We start from the raw sequence: 21,511 nt of genomic DNA on the forward strand, positions 1-21,511 counted from the left end.
AAAGCACAATAAGGATTCAGTACTGAACTGAGTTTTTGCCGAATCAAGCATTGTTAGGTAAGAGAAATAAAAAAATAAAAATTCAAAATAAATCTTGATTATTAATTTAGTACCCAGAAAAAAAAAAGCTCAATCCACAAAGAACACTCATGATCAAATTGAGAATGTCAAATTTTGCAAAATAACAAAATTAAAAAAAATAAGGAATATAATAAAAGAATGAAAGAAAGTCAATAAATAGTCCAGACACCATTGTATCGATAACAACGGTAAAAAGTAAACCACTGATTGTGCACGCCCAGCTCTAAGAACAACATAATGTAATGCTTCTATTACAACAATGAGAAAGGGAAAAAAATAAAAAAGAAAACAAAATAAAAGAAAACACTTATAGTTGAAAAAAGAACATGCAATTAATTTGTTAAGGTAAAAAGAAGAAAGAAAAAGAGTATTCTTGATAATTTCAGCTCTATATCAATGAATCAAGCTTATTTAGGTGGCAAGACAGAAGGAAATGAGAAAGGAGATATTTTATCACAACAATTTGAAATTAAAGAAGGATACCCAAAAGGGCTGAGCATATATGCTGAAAAGCAACATAAGGAGCCATTTGGTTTGGGCATCACCCTGCAACCATTGCTTCAAACTCCGTGATCTTGAGAGACAGCATGGATAGAGGGCTAAAACTGATATATCCTGTCTTGGAAAAGGTTCAGTAACTCTAATTATGCTTTAGCTACCATTGCATGCTTATCTTTCCTTTGTCTTAGCAGATTTATTCTCTTCCATAGCACAAAAATCTGATGGTAGGATAGCTTTCTGTGAAGGTAATTCAGCAATGAAAAGCAGAGTTTGTGCCCAGCCAGCATATTTTCCATATTTACTCACAAAAGCCTCTGCAACACGGCTACAGAGCTTAGGTGTCAAACGGGCACCTGCAAGCTCGGGGAGGAGGTACCTTGTAGCAATCTTGCACAACCCCAAAATGAAGAATATTTCCACATCAGAATGACATGATTAGCCCCCCCCAAAAAAAAAAAGATGCAGACAGATAGTTCACTCAATGCTAATGCAAGCACAATATGTTACCATCTCATGGGAACCCAATCCAACAATACTAATTTAACAAAAATTAGGCAAACAAATCACTAAGATGTTAATACCTTCCAGACATGCGTATCAACAGGAATGGCATGATGCTGATCAAGAGAGAATAGAGCTATGCATGCTGCTACTTTAGGACCGACTCCAGGTAAAGTACAGAGAGCATCAATCGCCTCCTGGAGATCCAATTTACGAAGAGAAAGAAGCCATTCTGCTCCTCCGCCATGTTTTGATTGCAAAACATCTACAGTGCCAGTTATGTATTTAGCCCTGCTCACCCGCAGCATAGACAAAAATCATTTATCAAGTTTCTGCTTACTAGGTTAGATGTCACCTAAAAACAGGTGTGATATGGAATGTCAAAATTCCAAGAAAAATTAAGTTTTTCCAAACATTATTTACGCAGCAACCAAAAAAAAAAAAAAAGATCAGCACATTCATCACTCTGTCATCTTGCTATAGAAACATAAATATTCATCAGTTATACAGATTCTATACGCTAGCTTAACTGCTTAAAGGAGCGTCTAACACTGAATAGAAGTGAGGACTGAGGAGCAGACCTGTAACCAAAACCAGCATTTCTAAGCTCGACCTCTGAGACTAATGATAATCTTTCCAAAGACGGGAACTCATGAAACTCAAAACCCTCGACTTTACCCAAATGACTCCCCAAACTCGCCAAAAAGTCAACCATTTTAGTGATCCTCGCAATATTATTGTTCGAAGAACAGAGAAACTGAAGCAAGCACTCAACCGGGTCCTGCCTCAAAACCCGGGCACCCGCCAAATATTTGGCCAGCTCAGCAAAACGGCAATCAGAAGCCGAAAATCCCTCCCAGAGCTCACCCAGGGAAATACCCATGTTAAGAAAATCCAGGAGAGCCGATTTGGCGGCGGGTTCTGAGGGGGAAGTGTGGATGTGGTAGCAAACGTCGCCGTTTTGGAGGTGCTTGAGGGAGATGAGATGGGGCCCAACGGGGCCGGTGTATTGGAGAGGACCCGTTTGTTTCCAGCGGAAGGTTTGGCCGGTCGGGAAGGTGAGGGGTAGTGAGAGCTCTGATTGGGTGAGGTTGAGTGGGGTCCATTTTGAGGGTTTATTGGTGGTGAGAGTCTGCGGGTTTGGTGGAGTTGGCGGCGGCTGCGGCGTGAGTCTTGGCCTTTTCAGTGGGGAGGGGGAGTTCTTCAGTGACTGCATGATCAATTATTGGGTCCCTGATTCTTCTCTTTTTCAGTCCTCCCCCCTCCCGCATGGACATGGAGAGTGGGGGACGGGAGAGATGGCCGATTTTGTGTTTTTTGTTTTTGTTTTTGGTTTACTGATATTTATTGTTTAGTAATTTTAAATGTTGAAAAACTAATCTCATGCATAATAAATACTTGAAAGAAAATCATTAGTAGGAGAGACCTTTTTTTTTTTTTTCAAAGGCAGTAGAAAAATTCTTCGGTATTTTTCAGTTGTACTGAATTTTGATACATGAGATTTTGATAGACTTTAGTTATATTGCTGACATTATAATTTTTTTTTAATCAGTTTGAAAGATAAGCATAGTAATTTGCATATTATGTTATAATTCTTTGTCAAAAATCTATCACATAATTATCGAGTAAACTCACTTTATCTTGTAAATAGAATTTTAAAGATTAAGGTTGTGATTTAGAAACTATAATTGCTAAAGAGTAGACTACAGTAAAGCTAAATTATTAAGATGTTAATTTTTTTAATAGAGTTAAACGATAAACTTTGAAAATAAAAATGTTAAGAAAAGCATTACCATTCGTTTTTGCAATTAAAAACTATATATTTCACCAATCTTTTAAAATGTTTGAACTAAATTAAGAATAAGGTATATTGATTTTCTTTTTGGCAATGGATTGTTATTAATCCAGTGAATTAAGAATAAAATAGCAGTTTGATTTTCATGAGGGGTAAGAACATCCGTACCTCTCTGTTTTATCATGATTCCTCAAGAAAGCGTATAGTTTGTCCATTCGTGTCAACAGGTCCCTAATCCGGTAAATTCTATCAAATTGAGTGAAATAATAAGCAGAATTTTCATTAAGACATATTTATGAGATACTTATATTAATATCTCACCTGTGTGGCTGTGCATAACGAATTCTCCAAGAAGAAGAGCAAGGGGTAAAAGCACGAAATAGGGCAAATTTGAAAGAAAAAAAAAAAAAAAAAGGAAATGGGTCAGTTCAATACGCATTTGGAGTCGTGGACTCATTTGATACAAACGGAAAAGGTACCCACATTATTTGAAAAAATGTAAGAAATCAGGGGAAGTCATTTCCCCGACTGGCATATGTCGGTTATGTCCTATGGACCCTCATTCACGCCAAAACTGACATTTATCTTACACGCGCCAAGGAAACACAGAGACTGAGACGCACGCACCAACCGCGATCCATCTTGCGCGTGCAATATCGTATTTCCTCGCCCAAGATATATATATAATTAAATAAAAAAAGAGAAATTCAAAAAAAAAAAATCGCAAATTTCTAATTTCTCTGACTAAAAAGCGAAACGCCTACAACACGAACAAGGCCAAAGCAGCAGAGAGAGGGATAGCGATTAGCGAGCGAGTGCGAGCCCTATTCTCTCTCTTGAATTGCCCTCCATTTGATCCAATTTTCCCACCAATCAGAGACCCCACATTTCACTCTTTGCTTTTCCATTTCTTTCAATGCCAGCCTCCCCTTCCTTCCATTCAGGTAATTTCCCCCAATAATTCAAAATCCTCCTCCACTCCCTCTTCACAGTCTCTCACTCTCTCCAATTATTAATTCTTCTTTGTGATTGAGTTTTAATTTAGTTATTTCATTCTTTCAGATACTCGAAAATGGAAGAGGCGGAAGCGGGAGCCACGAAAGCAACTCAACAAGCTCGACGAAGACGACGTCGTAGAGGACGAAGACGAGGAACAAGACAACAACGAAACGGATAACCACAATAACAATTCTAACGCGGACCACCGCGACAACGGAGACGATTTCCAGCACGCAACGGCTCCGGATCCGGCCTCAAACGAGACCGAGGTCTTGATCGACGGTGGGACCCGCATATGCGAGTTTCCTACCGCGGTTCAGCGCGTGGTGAACCGGCCGCACGTCTCGGTGATGGATATTGTGGCCATTGAGGCGGCATATTTGGCCGGGGACGCCAGTGGGAGGAGTTCGGCGGTGGCGTTGGAGAATATTTCGTATGGGCAGCTGCAGGCGTTGTCCGCTGTGCCGGCCGATAGTGCGGTGTTGGATCCTGAGAGGAGCGATACATCGTGTGTGATTACTCCGCCACAAATTATGGAAGGAAAAGGTGTTGTTAAGCGGTTTGGAAGTAGAGTTCATGTACTTCCTATGCATTCAGGTTCTAATTCTATCCCAATTGTCTCTTTTTGAATTCAATTTTGTAGGGAGTGACTGATACTTGCTGCTTTATATGTTCAGTGACAGTGTAAGAATCAATACCTTTCAGCTTTACATTTGAAGGATACGAAAACTTGGCTAGCTTAAGGAATTTGGTTACTTTTGTTTTCATAATGAATTTGGTTGTGGGTGTTTCTCATTACTGTATGCTGGAATGGTCCAAGTCTCGTTGGCTACAGGGAGTGTTGACTGGTTATGGAAATCCAATCTTGCCGTTGTATGATACTTCTGCAGTGTTGTCACTATAACCAAGAGGATGCTAAATTTTTATGTTCCAGAAAATTTCTGGAACTACTTTTAGGATTATATGAGTATGGAAAGCCATTGTCCAGCTGTGACTACAAATGACCTCCAATCTCCTAATTTTGAGGTCAACATAACCAATATCTGAACAGGGTTAAGCATTTAAAGTTTGGATGGTTTTTGGATTACTTGGTATAAATTCATATGTAATGTTATGATTAAGTTTTGTCACCATTTGAATACCCCCAAAAAGATCTTGGTTGGCATTTTCTTGTGTAGATTTTTTTCAACACATATATGTATTAATATAAAATCATAATGATTTTTTCTTTTATTTTTAATTTTATTTGGTTTGTGTTATTCTTGCATGAGCAGATTGGTTTTCCCCAGACACAGTGCATCGACTTGAAAGACAAGTGGTACCACATTTCTTCTCTGGGAAATCTCCAGATCATACACCAGAGAAGTACATGGAATGTAGAAACCATATTGTGGCCAAATATATGGATAATCCAGAGAAAAGGCTTATCGTTTCTGATTGTCAGGGTTTGGTGGATGGTGTTAGCCCTGAAGATCTAACTCGAATTTTTCGATTCCTGAACCACTGGGGGATTATCAATTATTGTGCTGCTGTACAAAGTCCTGAGCCTTGGAATCGTGGGTCCTACTTGAGAGAGGATTCAAATGGTGAGGTTAGTGTTCCATCGGATGCCTTAAAGTCCATTGACAGTTTGATTAAATTTGACAAGCCTAAATGTAGCCTCAAGGTGGCTGATGTGTATTCATCATCTTGTGGTGGTGCTGATTTCTTTGACTTGGACAACACCATCCGAGAGCGTTTATCTGAAAACCATTGCAATTATTGTTCTCAGCCGATTCCTGCTGTGTACTATCAGTCACAAAAGGAGGTAGATGGCAGATTCTCTCCTCTTACTTTTGTTTATTTGTTTATTTGTTTATTCTTATCATCAGTTTATCTACCAGCATGAACATTGTATCTGCATAGAATTCTGAAACTGAAGAAATTTTTTCTGACTTGCAGTAGGTTTTTGATTCAAAATTGTGTAATCTTAAATGAAATTGTTCAAATTAAGTTTTTATCTGTAACGCCATAAAATTTATTATATGTTTACTTAAATGGTTTGAAAGTCACTCTCTTGGTTGCATTTTATTGAGGGGCCAAAGCCACTGCCTAACTTAAAGCTCGCAGGCTGCTTACAGTAACTTAGACCCAAATTGACTTTTATGAACTGTCTTTGTAAACCTTGGTTTTACAAAAATGTTGCTAGTCTTAATTACTATTCTGGTTTTACTCTAGCTGATAAGTATCTCATTTAACAGGTTGATGTACTTCTATGTCCTGAATGCTTCCATGAAGGAAGATTTGTTACTGGTCATTCAAGCCTAGATTATATTAGGGTTGATCCAGCAAGAGAATATGGTGATATTGATGGAGAGACTTGGAGTGATCAAGAAACATTTTTGCTGCTTGAGGGTATAGAAATGTATAATGATAATTGGAATGAAATTGCAGAGCATGTTGGTACCAAGTCAAAAGCACAATGTATCCTCCATTTCGTCCGTCTACCCATGGAGGATGGCATACTGGAAAATGTCGAAGTTCCCAACACTTCCAGGACATCTAATTCATCAAGTAGAGATGATCGTGGAGGATTGCATTCAACTGTAAATGGCGATCTGCCAGGTTTTCTTAAATGCTTGTATTTACACTTTTTCCAATCATTATGATGATGGTATAGATGTAACACATGTCTACATTCTGCTGCACTATCTCAGGAGCAGGCCTTCAAGAAGCTGATATGGAAAACCGCCTCCCATTTTCAAATTCTGGGAATCCAGTTATGGCCTTGGTGGGTGACTGTAGTGATTTCAATTATTGATGTTTGAGCTATATGATGCTTTATTGGTTTACTATCGAATTTGAGATCCTCTGTTGCATTTTATCTTGGTCTATGGGGTCTGCAGTGGTTTATGATTAGGATTCTGAAATTCTTTCTATTGACTTTACAATTCTCGAGTTGAATTTCCAAATATTATAGTTTTCTATTTCTGAATAAATTATTAGTTAAGAGCAAATGCCAAAGATTCATGTATGAGAAACTCACTGTTCTTTGTAATTGAGGTTTTAACTCACTGTTCTCACCTGATAGCTATTTTCACTTTAAACCTCGTGAATCAACTGTATGCCACCAGTTAACTGACTTAGGCAGTATATGTCCATTGGCTCAGATATTAAGTACATGTTCACCATTTTTCTGAATTATAATTGATTTGTATGCAAGTTCATTGAACAGTTGAAATCATAAGAGGATTTTTCTTGTGTGGTTTTTCTGAAATTAATCAGTGTTATATTTCTAGGTTGCCTTTTTAGCTTCTGCTGTCGGACCAAGAGTCGCTGCAGCTTGTGCCCATGCATCCTTGGCAGCATTGTCTAAACAAATGGAAGGTGCTGGACATGGTAATAGGTTAGTCTATTTCCTTCTCATTTTTGTCGTTAATGACAAAAATGGATATCTCCATTTGTGCTACATCCAGTGTGTCAGAATGATTTCTTAGGGATCTTTTCATTTCGGACTCATATGAGACAAAGCATATACAAATTTTCTCTAGTTGTCTTAATGACCGAGCTTGTCATTAAAAGGGATCATTTGTATTGTTCGCTCTTAGGTGCACAACATGACTTCTTCCAATTGTTAAGAAGTACTTGAATTGTTAAGAAGCACATGAAGAACAGAGGAAATTTTCAATTATTTTAGCTGGCAGGGAAGAATCTAGGCTTCTTGCATGTATTTATCTTTTAATTCTATGCACATTATTAACCACTCATTTCACCTCTGCAGGATGAACTCAGAGAATGTACATAATAGAGAAGGTATGTTGTAAGCCTGTAATCTTTAATTTTTCCATATTCCCTAAATTTTTTTCCTCTTTCCTGCATTTTGATTAATTTACTTTAATGCTTCTGTGATTAAACTTCAGAAGAGAACTCCGGAGTTCATGGTCCTTGGGGTCAAAATGGAGCTGAGGCTGCTCTATTATCTGCCGAAAAAGTTAAAGCTGCTGCTAAAGCTGGTCTTGCTGCTGCAGCAACAAAAGCAAAACTGTTTGCTGATCATGAAGAACGAGAAATTCAGAGGCTATCTGCTAATATCATAAATCATCAGGTAATATTTTTTTTTCCCTAGTTCAAGTCTTCAATTCTATTCAAATGAAAGTCAATTTTATTCTCCTAATTTTTATACTATTCTACCTTAGGGATTGTATGGGCTCTTTTACATGTATACATACATGTGTGCTGTGTGCATTACTTGTCTGTTAGTTATAGGTGATCATGTGTTAAACCTGATTTCTGTTGATCACTTGTGTTGATTTCTGATAGTGTAAATAGAACATATTCAGTCATGTCTCCTAAATTTGGAAAAAAATTTATTTATCTTTTTGAAATTCTGAACACATGGTTTTGAATAACATGTTTTAGCTGATTTTGTTCCATTAGACTGGCTTGGAGTCATAGACACAGCTAGGCAGCAAAATTTGTATGGAGCTTCTGCTGAAGTTTAGTTGCACCGAATATTTGAATTGTGCCCAAAAAAGTCATTTATCAAACCCAGTAACAGTCCTGTACAGAAAATTAGCTCACTGGGTTCCTTGTTTATTGCTTCAATATATTTCTGCAACAACATTGGATTTGCTGTCTCATAATTCTATTCAAGTAACTAGATTAACTGAACCAGTAAAGCAGGGTAAAATTTGTTCTACATTCTGTATATCTGGAAAACCCATGATGGCTTCGATGGAACACCCAAAAGATTAAGATCAAGTTTCTGACTTTCTGTCAAGTCAAGTTGTCTCTGTTGGCTTTTAGATGCAGCCATTTGACTTGTAATTGTTAAGGAAACTGGAGTTTTTAATAGAGTACTAAGACTAGATGCTGTTGCACTCCAGACCCTTGTTTTGATTGTCCCATAGGTCGACTGATATAGTTGCTCCGGATTTATTCGGACATATTTGAGTGATGACATGCCAGTTGGGTGGAATATGTGACAAATGTTCATTCATCTCGAACTAAGATTCTTTTTAATTGCTTCCTTTATTTGGAATATGATAAACTGCCGGTAATTGTTTCTCTTGATTCAATGGCATCTGTCCTGCGTGAATTCTTGCATAAGTGTTGAATTTTTCACTTGATGCATCAACTCTTGAGAAAAATTTCTGTTTCTAATGAAGTTTTAAGATCATCATTGAGAAAAAATTGAACTCTCTCTTACCATTTCACTGCTGCAACATTTATTTATCGACACAGTTGAAAAGATTGGAGCTGAAGCTGAAGCAGTTTGCAGAAGTGGAAACCTTGCTAATGAGAGAATGTGAACAAGTAGAGAAGGCAAGGCAGAGGTTTGCCACCGAGCGGACCCGCATAGTATCAACTCGGTTGGGACCTGGTGGAGTCCCTTCACAAATGAATCTACCTGTTGTTGCGCCTTCCATGGTTAACAATAACATTGGCAACAATCGGCCACAAGTGATGTCAGCCTCATCTTCGCAACCAAGCATTCCAGGTACAGCGCCAACCAACCAGCCCATCCCCACATGCAGTTTAGGCCCCAACAGATGTTTCCGTTGGGGCAGAGGATGCCTCTAACATCTTTACAAGCATCATCTTCAGCACCTTCGAATGTCATGTTTAACGCTCGAGGGGGTCCCCAACCTACTTTGAATCATCCGATGATCAGGTCTGCGTCGGGAACTAGTTCGGGTCTTGGTTAAAGCAGGTACTCAGACTCCTTTAATACAATTCAATAGGATCATTGCTTACTTTCTGGAATGAGCCAGGGAAGTGTTTTACTTTAGATCGGTATAGAAGTTTCTCTGGGTAGTTTGTAGGTCTTGTAACAGCACACGACTGAGGTGGTGTTTGGATCTGATAATGAATTCTTGCACCGGAAAATGAAATGTTAATTTTGTAAAATGGATTATTTTAGCGTAGAATGTCCAATAAATATGTCATTCTAACTTCTTATTACACTTCCTTTGCATGAGATGCATAAGATTAGTTATTGGGCCAAACAATGTCTTGAAACTAGGTAGTCACCCCCCCCCCCCCCCCCCCCCACAACAAAAAAAAAAGAAAAGAAAAGAAAAGAGAGAGACCTTCTAAACCCTAATTGAAATACCTGTAGTTTGTCCCATGATTTCAGTTGGTTGGCATGGCTGCGTGCGACCAAGGTTTAGTTTCGATGGCTTCGTGGCCGCCATGGGTTTGGATGCTTTTGAGTTCTTGAAATTTTCTTAATAATGCTATGCAACTGTAGTTGATAGTTGTTCAGAGTATTTAAATTTAGAATTCTGACTTCAAAATTGATTGGGTTATTGTAAAGAGAGAGTTAATTTTTTCATACTGAAATTAATATATACAAGTTATTTCCTATTATTTTCATGACAGCCAATAACCCTACTAACATAAAAAGTTTAAAGGAAAAGAAGTATAGATGATCATTTGCTTGATATTTTATTTTGAGAATATAAAATATATATTTATTATAATGAAAGATGTTTAAAAACATAAAAAGTATATGAATTATATCTTATTATTAATTTTTTCATTCATACTGAAACTTATATATATTTTTTAATTTAAATACTTAAATTTTTTTCTTTAATTTCATTTATATAATTTATTTAATTATAAAAAATATGAATAAAATTATATTTAAAAATAAAGATAATACTATGAGACTATAGTGTTGGGGTATTATTAGCTATTATGAAAATAAGATGAGATAAGTGATATATGTTGATTTGAGAAACGGAAAACTATAGTGCAATTGTGTTGTACTTGTTTGCAAAAGGAAATGAGGTACACTAAATGAAGGTGAATGAATGAATGGTAAGAAAGTGATTTATTAGATGAAAATGAATGAATAGTATGTAGTGAACCTTGATAATTTTAATTTTTTAAAAGTTAATTTAATTTATGTTAAAAGTACAGTTTTGTCCTCCAAAATACAAGTAAGCAGTGATGGTTTATGTAAGAATAAATATATTAAAAAAAAGAAGAAGAAAGATTTGACTTCTTTCAGTTAATTAACTGTTTGGAATTATACAAATACTATTTTACCCTTTTAATTATTAAAATAAATGGAAAGATAATAGGTTTTGGGGGTATCTTTGAGGTTTTAAAAATTAAAGAGATAATTTAAAAATAATCAATTCGCGAGATCTAAAACTTACCCTTTAATCAATAATAAATGTCATAACAGTGTCTCATGCTAGCGGTTAGTTAGATGACAATTTGGAGAAAGACATTGATCGGAATGAACACTTTTTCAACAATTAGCTGTTGTACGATTGTGTTAAGGTAAACCTTAGACATTGATCCGATGTTTTGAAAGGTAATACTCAACAAAGATATTCATATCTCTCTGTCTTAACTTACTATGTGAAGTGACAAATTGAAGGGCCTGCAAATGTAACGCCATCTAAAATGGCAATCGTTGTAAGATCTGCTCTATTATTCCTCACAATTAAATTGCCAATACCACTTTTGCTGTCACGAAATTTTGAGAATATGATATCCCTAAACGCAAAGTGATAAACATCACCGATTAAGTCTTCGAAATTTTGTACTCTCTATCAAAGTCGAATACACACAATACACCCATTGTTTATGGTACATAACATAAAGCAATAAATACCAAGATAAGATTTGCAACAAGGAACTGGTTGAGGCGGCTGAACATGAAAGGTTTCAACATTACTACAAAACGTTGATGCCTCACAAACATTGCTACAAACAGATATCACTAATTTTGATCTTCAAATTAATTGCGTCACCTTTGCTGCTAACTAAAACATTTTGGCATTATAAAAAAAAAAAGATTAAGTATTGATTTCATAATCCGATTGAGTATGACCCCACCTTCTCCATTTTTCAACTAGAAAACAGTATCATTATTACTCAACAGGTTTTTGGTTTTCTGCAAACACATAAGAGAAGAAGGTTGATTCCTAATTAGTGACAGAAATATATTAAGGGAAGTTGAAAAACATGAAGGGGAGATTTGTGTAGTGGATACTATGAATTGCTTGGCATAGTATATTTTATTATTTATGCAAATAAACAAACACATCAAGAGTGACGACAATAAAATTACGAGAAATTTTTAGTTGGGCAATGGAAGTGGCGTGGATAGATTAGTTTAAGGTTAAGTTGCAGGTTCAAAAATGATGATTGAGCTAAATTATTCGCCTTAAATCTCTCTCTCTTTCCCCTTCTAATCTTAATATTAGCCACGGGTGAGTTGCAATAGCTAGAAACTGCTGGCGGGTGAGATAACATTTAATATTAGTTCATTTACTTAGAAGGTATAAGACTTTTTCACCCATTTGTCATTTGCTTTTGCACCAAAAAAAAAAAAAATAATAAGAGGGATAATTTTAACTCCATTTGTATGTAAGTGGTAAAACTTTATTAGATTTGGACGAACATAAAGATGAATAAACGAAACATACATGCTCTGGTCAGCTTAAAGTTGTATCTTATATTTAGATGTAGAATGTATGCGGATCCTTATATTGTAAGATCCTTATATTGTAATCTTACCTATTAACGTACTCTTTACTTTGGCACACACTTCAATACGAGAATTTTAATTATTTTCACTATTATAATTAATTGTAACATAAGCTCAACTGAATAAATAAACTTACAAGTGAGAGCACCAATCTTTCTCTAATATGACTTTTTTTTTAATGCACACACGCTATTAAATCATATAGTTTGATAAAGTCAGTGTAGAGATATTATTAAACCACACGATTTTATAATGTATAGAATACTAACTTTATTATAATACACAGTTTAAAAACATGTCCGCACTAAAAAAAATAAAAAGTGGGCGCAATGCACAATAACATTACCCTCCTTTGCCTTGTGGTAATTAAGTTAATCCTGCTCATATTTATATATTACCAACCCCGAACTGGCCTAAATTCAAAACACTGAAGACCCTTCTTTGAAACTTAATTTTAACTCTGAAAAGTTTTTCGATACAAGATACAAGATTTAAATTAAAATTTTAATTATTTATTCTGGTAATGGAATATCAGCCAGATCCTCTCTGTAATGTACCCTGTCCAATTCTGTCGCATTGGGGTTACCAAGCCCGGTTTCCATGCGGGTTTGGGCAGCGGGATCGTCTTTTGTAGGATCAATAAATGTTACAACAGTGTCTTTTCTGAAAGTAAGATAGATGACCGCAATCATATAGACGGCCATCAAGGGAAACACTATGATTCCAATGAACACATTTCCGACTTTAGGAAGGCTGTTGTGAATTAGCCAATCGACGAAGCCTGTGCTGAGGTAATAGATGTTGATGCCGATGATTCCCAGCCCCAAAATCCATGATATCACAATGATCTGCAGTCAAATATGACATTAAATATCAATTATACAATGTTGTTTCATTATAATCTGACACGGTTTATATATATAGACGTAGCCCTGAATTTTCATGTGTAAAAATTAAACTGATGTCGGGTGAAATAATTTCTATCAAGGCCCAGCATGGCACGAGCCTTGCATCGAACCTGTGGCCATGATAGAGTTTGATAGGCGTCTGGTGGTTGACTCTAAGTAAACAATTCGAAAACAATAACCAATCTTACATAAATTGAGTTCTTATGGGGTCCCATCTTTGTGGCACTGCTACTGAATTTAAGAAGTGGGATCAGGGCAAATGGCAGCTCAAATGACAGTATCATCTGCAAACAAAATCCATACTACATCATGTGTTATATATACTACAATAATTTAACTAAGTAAGCTAATGTAGTAAATAATAAGATAATAATAATATTTCTAACCGATGCAATGATGATTAGTCTGCCTGCTCCTTGTGATCCACCAATAATGGAGACAACAAGACTTGGTGTAATGGCAATGCACCTTGTCATTAGGTTTCTCAGCCATTTTCTCATCTTCAGCTCCAAGAAACCCTAAAATTCACAAAACGCACGAGTAATTTAATCAAAGAACTCTCTCTCTCTCTCTCTCTCTCTCTCTCTCTCTCTCTCTCTCTCTCTCTCTCTCTCTCTCTATACACACACACACACAAAAAAAATGTTTGTTGTTATTTATCTAAAATACCTGCATGATATATTGGCCTGCATAAGTGCCTGTGATGGTGGAGCTCTGCCCTGAGGCCAGTAGAGCGATGGCGTAAACGATTTTGCTTGATTTACCCAACACATTCTGCAGAAGAAAATCATATGTTTTTCGTGAGGATTAACGCTTTCATCAACTGTTAGTTATATTCAAACTGATGTAACTTTGGACCTGCAGGAGGAAAGAAGCCGAGTTAAGTGTGATATCGCTGCATTGATGCTTGTTATCGTACGACAAATTTGCGGCTGAGCAAACAGTGCCTGAAACTGAGATAACTGCTACATTGATCAAAAATGCTACCAACAAGGCCAACCCGCTCTCTATAAGAAAAAATCGACATGCATCCTGTAAAAATTAAGAACAAAAAATAGCTAATTAATTAAGCACACCAAACAGATCATACATATCCTGCAGGCTGCTGAAACTTTATGTATACTTATTCTGTGTTGTTAATGTTACAACTAGCTTACATTTATGCCTCGGACAGAATTGGGCACTTTTCGAGAAAGCACAAGAGCTGAATGGAGAAAAAGATTATGCCTGCATGTTAAAAAACAGTTTTTAACTTATTGATAAAAGTGTTACGTTATATATATAGATATATAATGAGGTATATATTTGTGATGGATCATACGGCATGACGAGGGCACCCAAAAGGGCAATGGCATCGCCGGTAGCTCCTTGGCCGCTGAGCTTGGGGACAAACATCCCCTTGAGCACATCAGCTGCAGGGGGCTTTACATAACTCATTTCTCCAAAGAAACAAGCAGCCATTATGAATACAAGCACTGTTATCAGCATTTCCAGCTTCCTCACCTGCCCAATTCCTTCCATAATTAAAACAGATGTTCAACGTGTGCATGTATGGTGACGCACGAGATACGCACCTCTATATAATAAAATCATATAATATAGTAATATAATATAATATAGTGAGCTTCCGATAAGGAATTTATCATAATGTATTACATGATAAAATACACTATACTGAAACCTTGGTATTTTTTTATCTTCTAATTCATCATTGACTTTAATATGACCATAGATTCCTAATTAGAAAATTCTTCATCATCATCATCATCATTATCAAAGTTATAAACTTATTTAATTACATAATTGGGAGTCATGAGGCTAGTTTAATTTAATTTTTTTTACTTAAATTTTAACACAAATTATCATCCATTAATGATGAATCTCACGCTGTCAACACATTTACAATTGATTTGCATGATATCAATGGATGAGAATCTATGTCAAAGTTTAAAGTTAAAAATTTAAGTTAATATAATCCCCCTTTTATGCCACTTAATTAATGTTATGAGTATTCAATCTTTAAACGAATATCTATAAACCTTTTCATTTAATTTCAAACAAAATTGTGATTAACGAGCATGGTGGATACAACAAACATTTGAACTGAACTATTGATTTTAGTAAACAACAGAGAATTTCTCAAGTCGTCAAAAAAATATTTTTTATTAAACGCCTTGCCAAGAACAAAAAAAAATTCAATTGCACGAAAAAGATAAAATTTCCTCTAAATATTTTGAAACGTGTACAGATTTTAAGGCGCTGCATGTGGCGTAACGATTTTAAGAGGATGTGTCATGTGTGTAAAGAAAATTCCCAGAAAATAAAATAAAATAAGAGTCAAAGGAGAAGTGACGCATTTTGTGTAAATTGCAAATCGAAAATGTTGACATTTATTATTCTATTTTTACGAAAAGTTAACAAATTGAGTAAGTTTTGCATACAGACAATTCAATCTTCCAATTATTGTAGATATTAAAATAATGTCAATTGGAAAAATAATAACAAATAATAATACACAATATTTATTTTTATGAAATTAAATACATAATATTAAAAAAAAAAAACAAAAGAACCTGTCGAAAGGTGAGTAAGACCAAACTAAACATGCAAATGGAGACAAAAGCAATTGACGAATAACTCAACATCTGTGCTGAGAGTTCGAAAAACGTATATATAGATGATGACGAGTACTGGCTTTACACGGATCAGCTACATATATAATTATCTAAATAAAATATCCTTTTCACATAATTAAACTTTGATTATAGTTCTGTCATGAACTGAAACATATATTAAATTTGATACAAGATAACGTTACCCCATATTTCTGCAGGCCAAGAAGCAAGAGAGTGCTGCCACCCGTCAGAAGAACTCCAATCCATACTGGGATATTGAACAGTATATTCAGTGCAAAGGCTGTCCCAATTACTGAACCAATAAAACATCAAACATGAAAATTTTTGTTAAATTGTTGAAGGGGCATGCATGTACCGAAGCAAGATGTTCAAAAAGATGATTGAGAAAATGCCTTCTGGTATATCAGCAGCTATGACAGCAATTTCTGCAAGCAACCACAAGCAATACTTGACAATTATTGGGTACTCGGCTTTGCATAATTCAGATAGATGTTTCCCTGAGAGATTAAAGCAATCAGAAAAATATATGTATGTTAGTTAAAATAATAATAATTTTTATTTACCATTCTCAGATAGTATGTTAGTTTGGACTCACCCGTGCTAACACCAAGATTTGCTGCAAGGGACTGAATGATGAGAGCAAAGATCAGTCCGATGAGAACCACCCACAGCAGCTGAAAAGATTAAGCAACAAAATTACATTACAAAGTCACAGCTTAGAGTTAAGTTTTAATTTCTTTCTTGCATTCTTTTTTTTTTTTAATCTAAATTTTATTTTTGGTTGTAATTAAATACTAATTATACCTCATATCGGTGATTAGCACCAGCTTGCAAGTCAGTTTCCACTGTTACATTACACAAATAGCAATTCAAAGTCACCACACAAAGTACAGAAACAAAAACGCGAACAAACGAAAGAAAGAATTTGGCTTACGGTTGCCAGGATCAAGATAAGCCAATGAAACAAGAAAACCAGGGCCAACAAATGAGAGAAACCTCCTCCATCCAGGTTTCTGTTCACAAAAAAAAAAAGAAAAAATAGAAAAGAAGAATAAAATATTGAACTAAATTACAGAAACAAAACAAATATTTTCCAGCGGGGTAGAGAAATTAAAATTAAACCTTATGATTTGGGTCGTCTGGATGATGACCAAAGTCTTTGCTGGTATTGATATTGGGTGATGGGGTTCTTCCTTGCACATTCATAGCTGCTATGCGGTTGCTGCCGCTGCCCCACGACTGTGGAAGAGCGACGGCGTCAGTTGTCATCACCTGCTGCTGCTTGCTTCCCATGTCGTTGATAGTTTCAGATTGACACTTAGCTTGTGAGTTATAAGAGACTCAAGTGACTCTAGCTATTTATAGTGCTTTGGCCCGAAGCTGCCATTTGTTTGGCTCCATGACAGCTTACCAGTCCATCTCTTTCTCGTTTCGGAATCAGTGTCATTGCCACAGGTCGCAGTCTTTTGTCTTTTAAAAAAATAAAATAAATCAATAGTTTAATTAAAAAAAAAAAAGTAATGCTACATATCTTAAATTTTTTATCCTAAAAAGTTATCTCAAATGATGTGTCATTAATTGAGTGGTTGATGAGATAATACAATTAATTTACTTGGATTTTGTAAAAGATTATCAACCACTCAATTAATGACACATCATTTAGGATAACTTTTTGGGATAAAAAAATTGGGATGTGTAGCCCTACTCTTAAAAAAATATTGTAATATAAAATTACCAAAAACAAAGTTAGCAATTCCTGATGGGGTAATTTTTAAAAACCTCCCCTGAGGTTTGGGCTTGTTGCAAGTAGATGGCGAGAATTGATTTATTTGTAAAAAACCCCCTACCGTCAGTTAAGTTTAACATTGACCGTTAGTTGACCGTGCAAAGACAATATTACCCTTAACAATAGTTTGTAAACGAAAATAACTAAAAAAAAACCAAAATTATTGGTGCAAAAAGCACAAATCCTATTTTTTGACAATTTTATCCTTGTCAATTCTAAAAGTTTACAATATCATAGGTAAAGATTATGACTATTTCATTTTTAAATTTTTAATTTTATCTTTCTTGTAGAAATTTTAAGGAAATATCAATAATTTAAAGAGGATTTTTTAATTTTTTTAATTTTAATTTTTTATAAGAACTTTAAGAAAATATCAATAATTTAAAAAGTGTAAAATAGCTAATAATTTTGGTTTTTTTTTTAGTTATTTTCGTTTATAAACTATTGTTAAGGGTAATATTGTCTTTGCACGGTCAACTAACGGTCAATGTTAAACTTAACTGACGATAGGGGATTTTTTACAAATAAATCAATTCTCGCCATCTACTTGCAACAAGCCCAAACCTCAGGGGAGGTTTTTAAAAATTACCCTTCCTGATGTTTTATTCCACATTAAGTGGTTATCATCCACGTAATCAAACCACTTCATTCATGCAGCTTGTCTTTGTTAGGTAGAAATTAAAGATAGTGTCCTATTGGTGCATAGTTGCCTAAGTGGCTACAGATACTGTATGTGTAAAAGCTTTTCTGTTATATTAAAAAGTTAACTTATGATTCGCAAGATTGTCTAAATTTATATGTAATACGTAGAGTTTGTTCGTTAAAAATTTGAAGTTTCAAATTTTATTAATTTTATACATATTTTAAATTTATTTGTTTGTTTTCTTATAATTTATGTTTGATTTTTAAACATTTAAATCTAAATAGAAAAAATAAACTTTTATGTGAATTGAAAAATATTTGAATGAAATGTAAATATTATATCTCAAAAATGTATCTATTAAATACATTTATTCCATAAATTATAAAACCTAATCCTTTAATTCATTTTGACTTATAAAGACATAAATGCCAAATAAATATATTTAAAATATTTTTTATTTAGAGCCAGTTTAGTAATATTGTATCTTTTAAAATAATTATTGTTAGTTATATTGTGGAAATAACCAGTTATGAAGAGAATAGTTAAATATTTGATAAAATTTATTAAACATTTGGATATAATAATTGATAAATAGGAGCGGTTGTAATTGCTTTTGGGAGGCTCAAAAGTGGTTTTTAAAAGTTAAAAGCTAATTTTGATATTTGGTTGAATTTTTTACAAATCACTTTTGGCAAAATCATCCCATGTTGCAATTAATTTTGAAAAGCAAAGGAGTAGTTTTTCAAATTTTGATTTTGAAAATTAGTTTTATACATAATATAATTTCATATATATCCTCATATACATTATAGGGAAATTATCCACCGTCTATCTGTTTTTTCACCGTTTTTCAAAAATATACAAATCTTTTTCTTTCTTTCTTTTTTTTTTGCAGCGCTCCACCTAAAGTTAACATTTTTTTCATTGGTCCACTTTCGTTATAACACCGTTAGAACTTTGCTGACATCATAAAGGTAAAATTATCATTTCATAACGATACAGTGGTGGACAAGTGTAAAACAATATAACTTTAAGTGGAGTTCATTAAAAAAAAAAAGAATTGTGTATTTTTTACACAATACAAAAAAACAGGTGGTTGGTGGATAATTTATCTTTTACATTTGAAGGTAAAAAAGTCATTTACACAATATTCTGTTAGTTTTCTTAACGGTCTCCAAACAGAAGTGGACAAGTAAAAAAAATATAACTTCAGGTGGATTCAAGCAAAAAAAAAAAAATTGTGTATTTTTGAAAAAGTTGAAAAAAACGGGTGGACAGTGGATATTTTCCCTACATTATAAAAATCCAAACCATCTTTATTAATTACGAAATCAAATCATTCACTTTAAAGAGATAAACATTATTAAACATTGTATTCAATTTAGTTATTTACATTTTTATAACAGTTTTATAGTAAAATTTACCAAACACATACAATTGCTTTTAAAATTTACAACACCTTTAAAACTAAATTTTACGTACAATTGATTATTTTTATAGAACAGCTAATAATAATTATTTTAAAAGTTACAACATTACCAAACTGATCCTAAATAAATATTTTTATATTATCAATTTTATTTTTGATATTGGTATCTCAATATAATTGGCCGTAATAATAATACATTTAAATTTAAAGATTTTATTTCCTAATTAACAAGGATAATTTTAGATTTTGTAATTTATGTGAGGATATATTGGAATAATATTAAATATAAAACTGGTTCTTAAAATTAAATTTTGAAAAGCTACTCGTTCTTTATTTTTTAAAATCTATTGTAAGATGGGATGATTTTACTAAATATGATTTGTAAAAAATTCAACCAAGCACGAATATTAGCTTTTAACTTTTAAAATTCACTTTTGAGTCTCTCAAATGGGCCCTTATTAAAACAAACAAGATATCACTTATATTTAAATATTAAAAAAAATTGTCATTTGGACCTTTATATTCAAACCATTCAGATTTCAGAAAAAAAAAATTACTTTAATTTATTAAGGGTGAGGCTATTTGCACTGAAAAAGATTACTAAAAATACTCATTTTCTCAAAACACCCATTATTCAAATTTTTTTTAAAAATTAATTTTTACTCTAAACACTCTAATATTTCCAATATTACCCTAATTTTAATCACGCATGTCTTTTAATTTAATTAATTATTTACGGGTAAATAAAATGTTTTCAACACCAACTTCAATCAATATTCTTCCTAAGACATGCTTGTTGATGCACTTTAGATTGATCTTTTAATATGTGTAATAGATATAAAATAATGAGTATTCATAACTGCCATTGATGGAAAAACTAAATAAAAAAGTAGTTTTATATTATTGAAAATTAGATTCTTAATTTTTATTATCATCATCTTCATTGTCTGGCAAACCGCACATAAGAAGAAAAATCAAATCTTCTTCATTTTGTATAATATAGCTTTTAATTAGCAAAAGAAGAGCAATTATATAAAACGCTCTTGCAGTTTACGCAGGAGGTTGATAGAACTTTCACCAAACATTTATTTGGGAGATGTCATTGCTAGCCACATCCCAAGACAACAAGATTAAACGTATGATCTTAAATGTCATAACACATTCAAAAAAAGAAAAGAAAAGGAAATTGTTCCTTTTTTTTTTTTTAATTATGTCCATTTAAATAATTTCATTATATGTCCAAAGTAAAGTTTATAGTGCAAATAACCACACCCATTTATTAATTATCTTCACTCTTCAACCTAACTTTTTATTATATATTAATCATTATTACTCTTCTCTGTATAATTATAAATAAAGTCCTACTTCAAATAGAGAGAAACATAAATAGAAAAAGAAACAGAAAAGATAATAATAACAATAATTGTTTAATTGAGCTAAGATGCGAAATCTTAATTTGACCTCCAAAACCATTATTAGTTGGTGAAGCCAAAAGCCACTGATTTGGAAAGGATGTGATGTGGTGACAATTTTCGAGCACCAATTGATATATTTTACATTTTCATGGATTAAGAAACATGAAAAGTTACGTCAATCGAGTCACGGTGTTCTCCAATGTCCATGCCATGAAAATACTCTAATTATAATAAAAACACCCACTAAAATTTTATTTTATATTAAAAGAAACGTGACAAGATCCATGCCTCTGAGCCTCTCTTAGTATTACCATATATTTTAC

General features: G+C 33.9%; 3 protein-coding genes across 3 annotated transcripts; 1 reads left to right on the forward strand and 2 right to left on the reverse strand.

Moving 5' to 3' along the window:
- Window positions 1-451: 451 nt before the first annotated feature.
- Window positions 452-2,417, reverse strand: LOC18040200 (N-glycosylase/DNA lyase OGG1). The gene is made up of 3 exons (XM_006434185.2): window positions 1,665-2,417; window positions 1,164-1,374; window positions 452-969 (listed from the first exon to the last, which is right to left on the reverse strand). Exons 1-3 carry the CDS (start codon window positions 2,297-2,299, stop codon window positions 751-753), a joined length of 1,065 nt encoding a protein of 354 aa, XP_006434248.1. The 5' UTR covers window positions 2,300-2,417; the 3' UTR covers window positions 452-750.
- Window positions 2,418-3,594: 1,177 nt separating this feature from the next.
- LOC18040408 (SWI/SNF complex subunit SWI3C) lies at window positions 3,595-9,822 on the forward strand. The gene is given in 10 exon segments (XM_006434187.2): window positions 3,595-3,822; window positions 3,941-4,474; window positions 5,152-5,684; window positions 6,118-6,481; window positions 6,574-6,647; window positions 7,156-7,262; window positions 7,638-7,669; window positions 7,777-7,961; window positions 9,101-9,353; window positions 9,356-9,822. Coding segments are annotated over 10 exon segments (2,319 nt in total). The 5' UTR covers window positions 3,595-3,794; the 3' UTR covers window positions 9,565-9,822.
- Window positions 9,823-12,674: 2,852 nt separating this feature from the next.
- On the reverse strand, window positions 12,675-17,225 carry LOC18040409 (metal transporter Nramp5). The gene is made up of 13 exons (XM_024184482.1): window positions 17,038-17,225; window positions 16,850-16,928; window positions 16,720-16,760; window positions 16,507-16,589; window positions 16,263-16,450; window positions 16,098-16,207; window positions 14,601-14,782; window positions 14,437-14,506; window positions 14,138-14,311; window positions 13,949-14,053; window positions 13,666-13,797; window positions 13,468-13,581; window positions 12,675-13,219 (listed from the first exon to the last, which is right to left on the reverse strand). Exons 1-13 carry the CDS (start codon window positions 17,206-17,208, stop codon window positions 12,884-12,886), a joined length of 1,785 nt encoding a protein of 594 aa, XP_024040250.1. The 5' UTR covers window positions 17,209-17,225; the 3' UTR covers window positions 12,675-12,883.
- Between the last annotated feature and the right edge of the window lie 4,286 nt (window positions 17,226-21,511).

Source organism: Citrus clementina, unplaced genomic scaffold (genome assembly GCF_000493195.1).
Source record: "Citrus clementina cultivar Clemenules unplaced genomic scaffold, Citrus_clementina_v1.0 scaffold_5, whole genome shotgun sequence".
Lineage (NCBI taxonomy): Eukaryota > Viridiplantae > Streptophyta > Magnoliopsida > Sapindales > Rutaceae > Citrus > Citrus x clementina.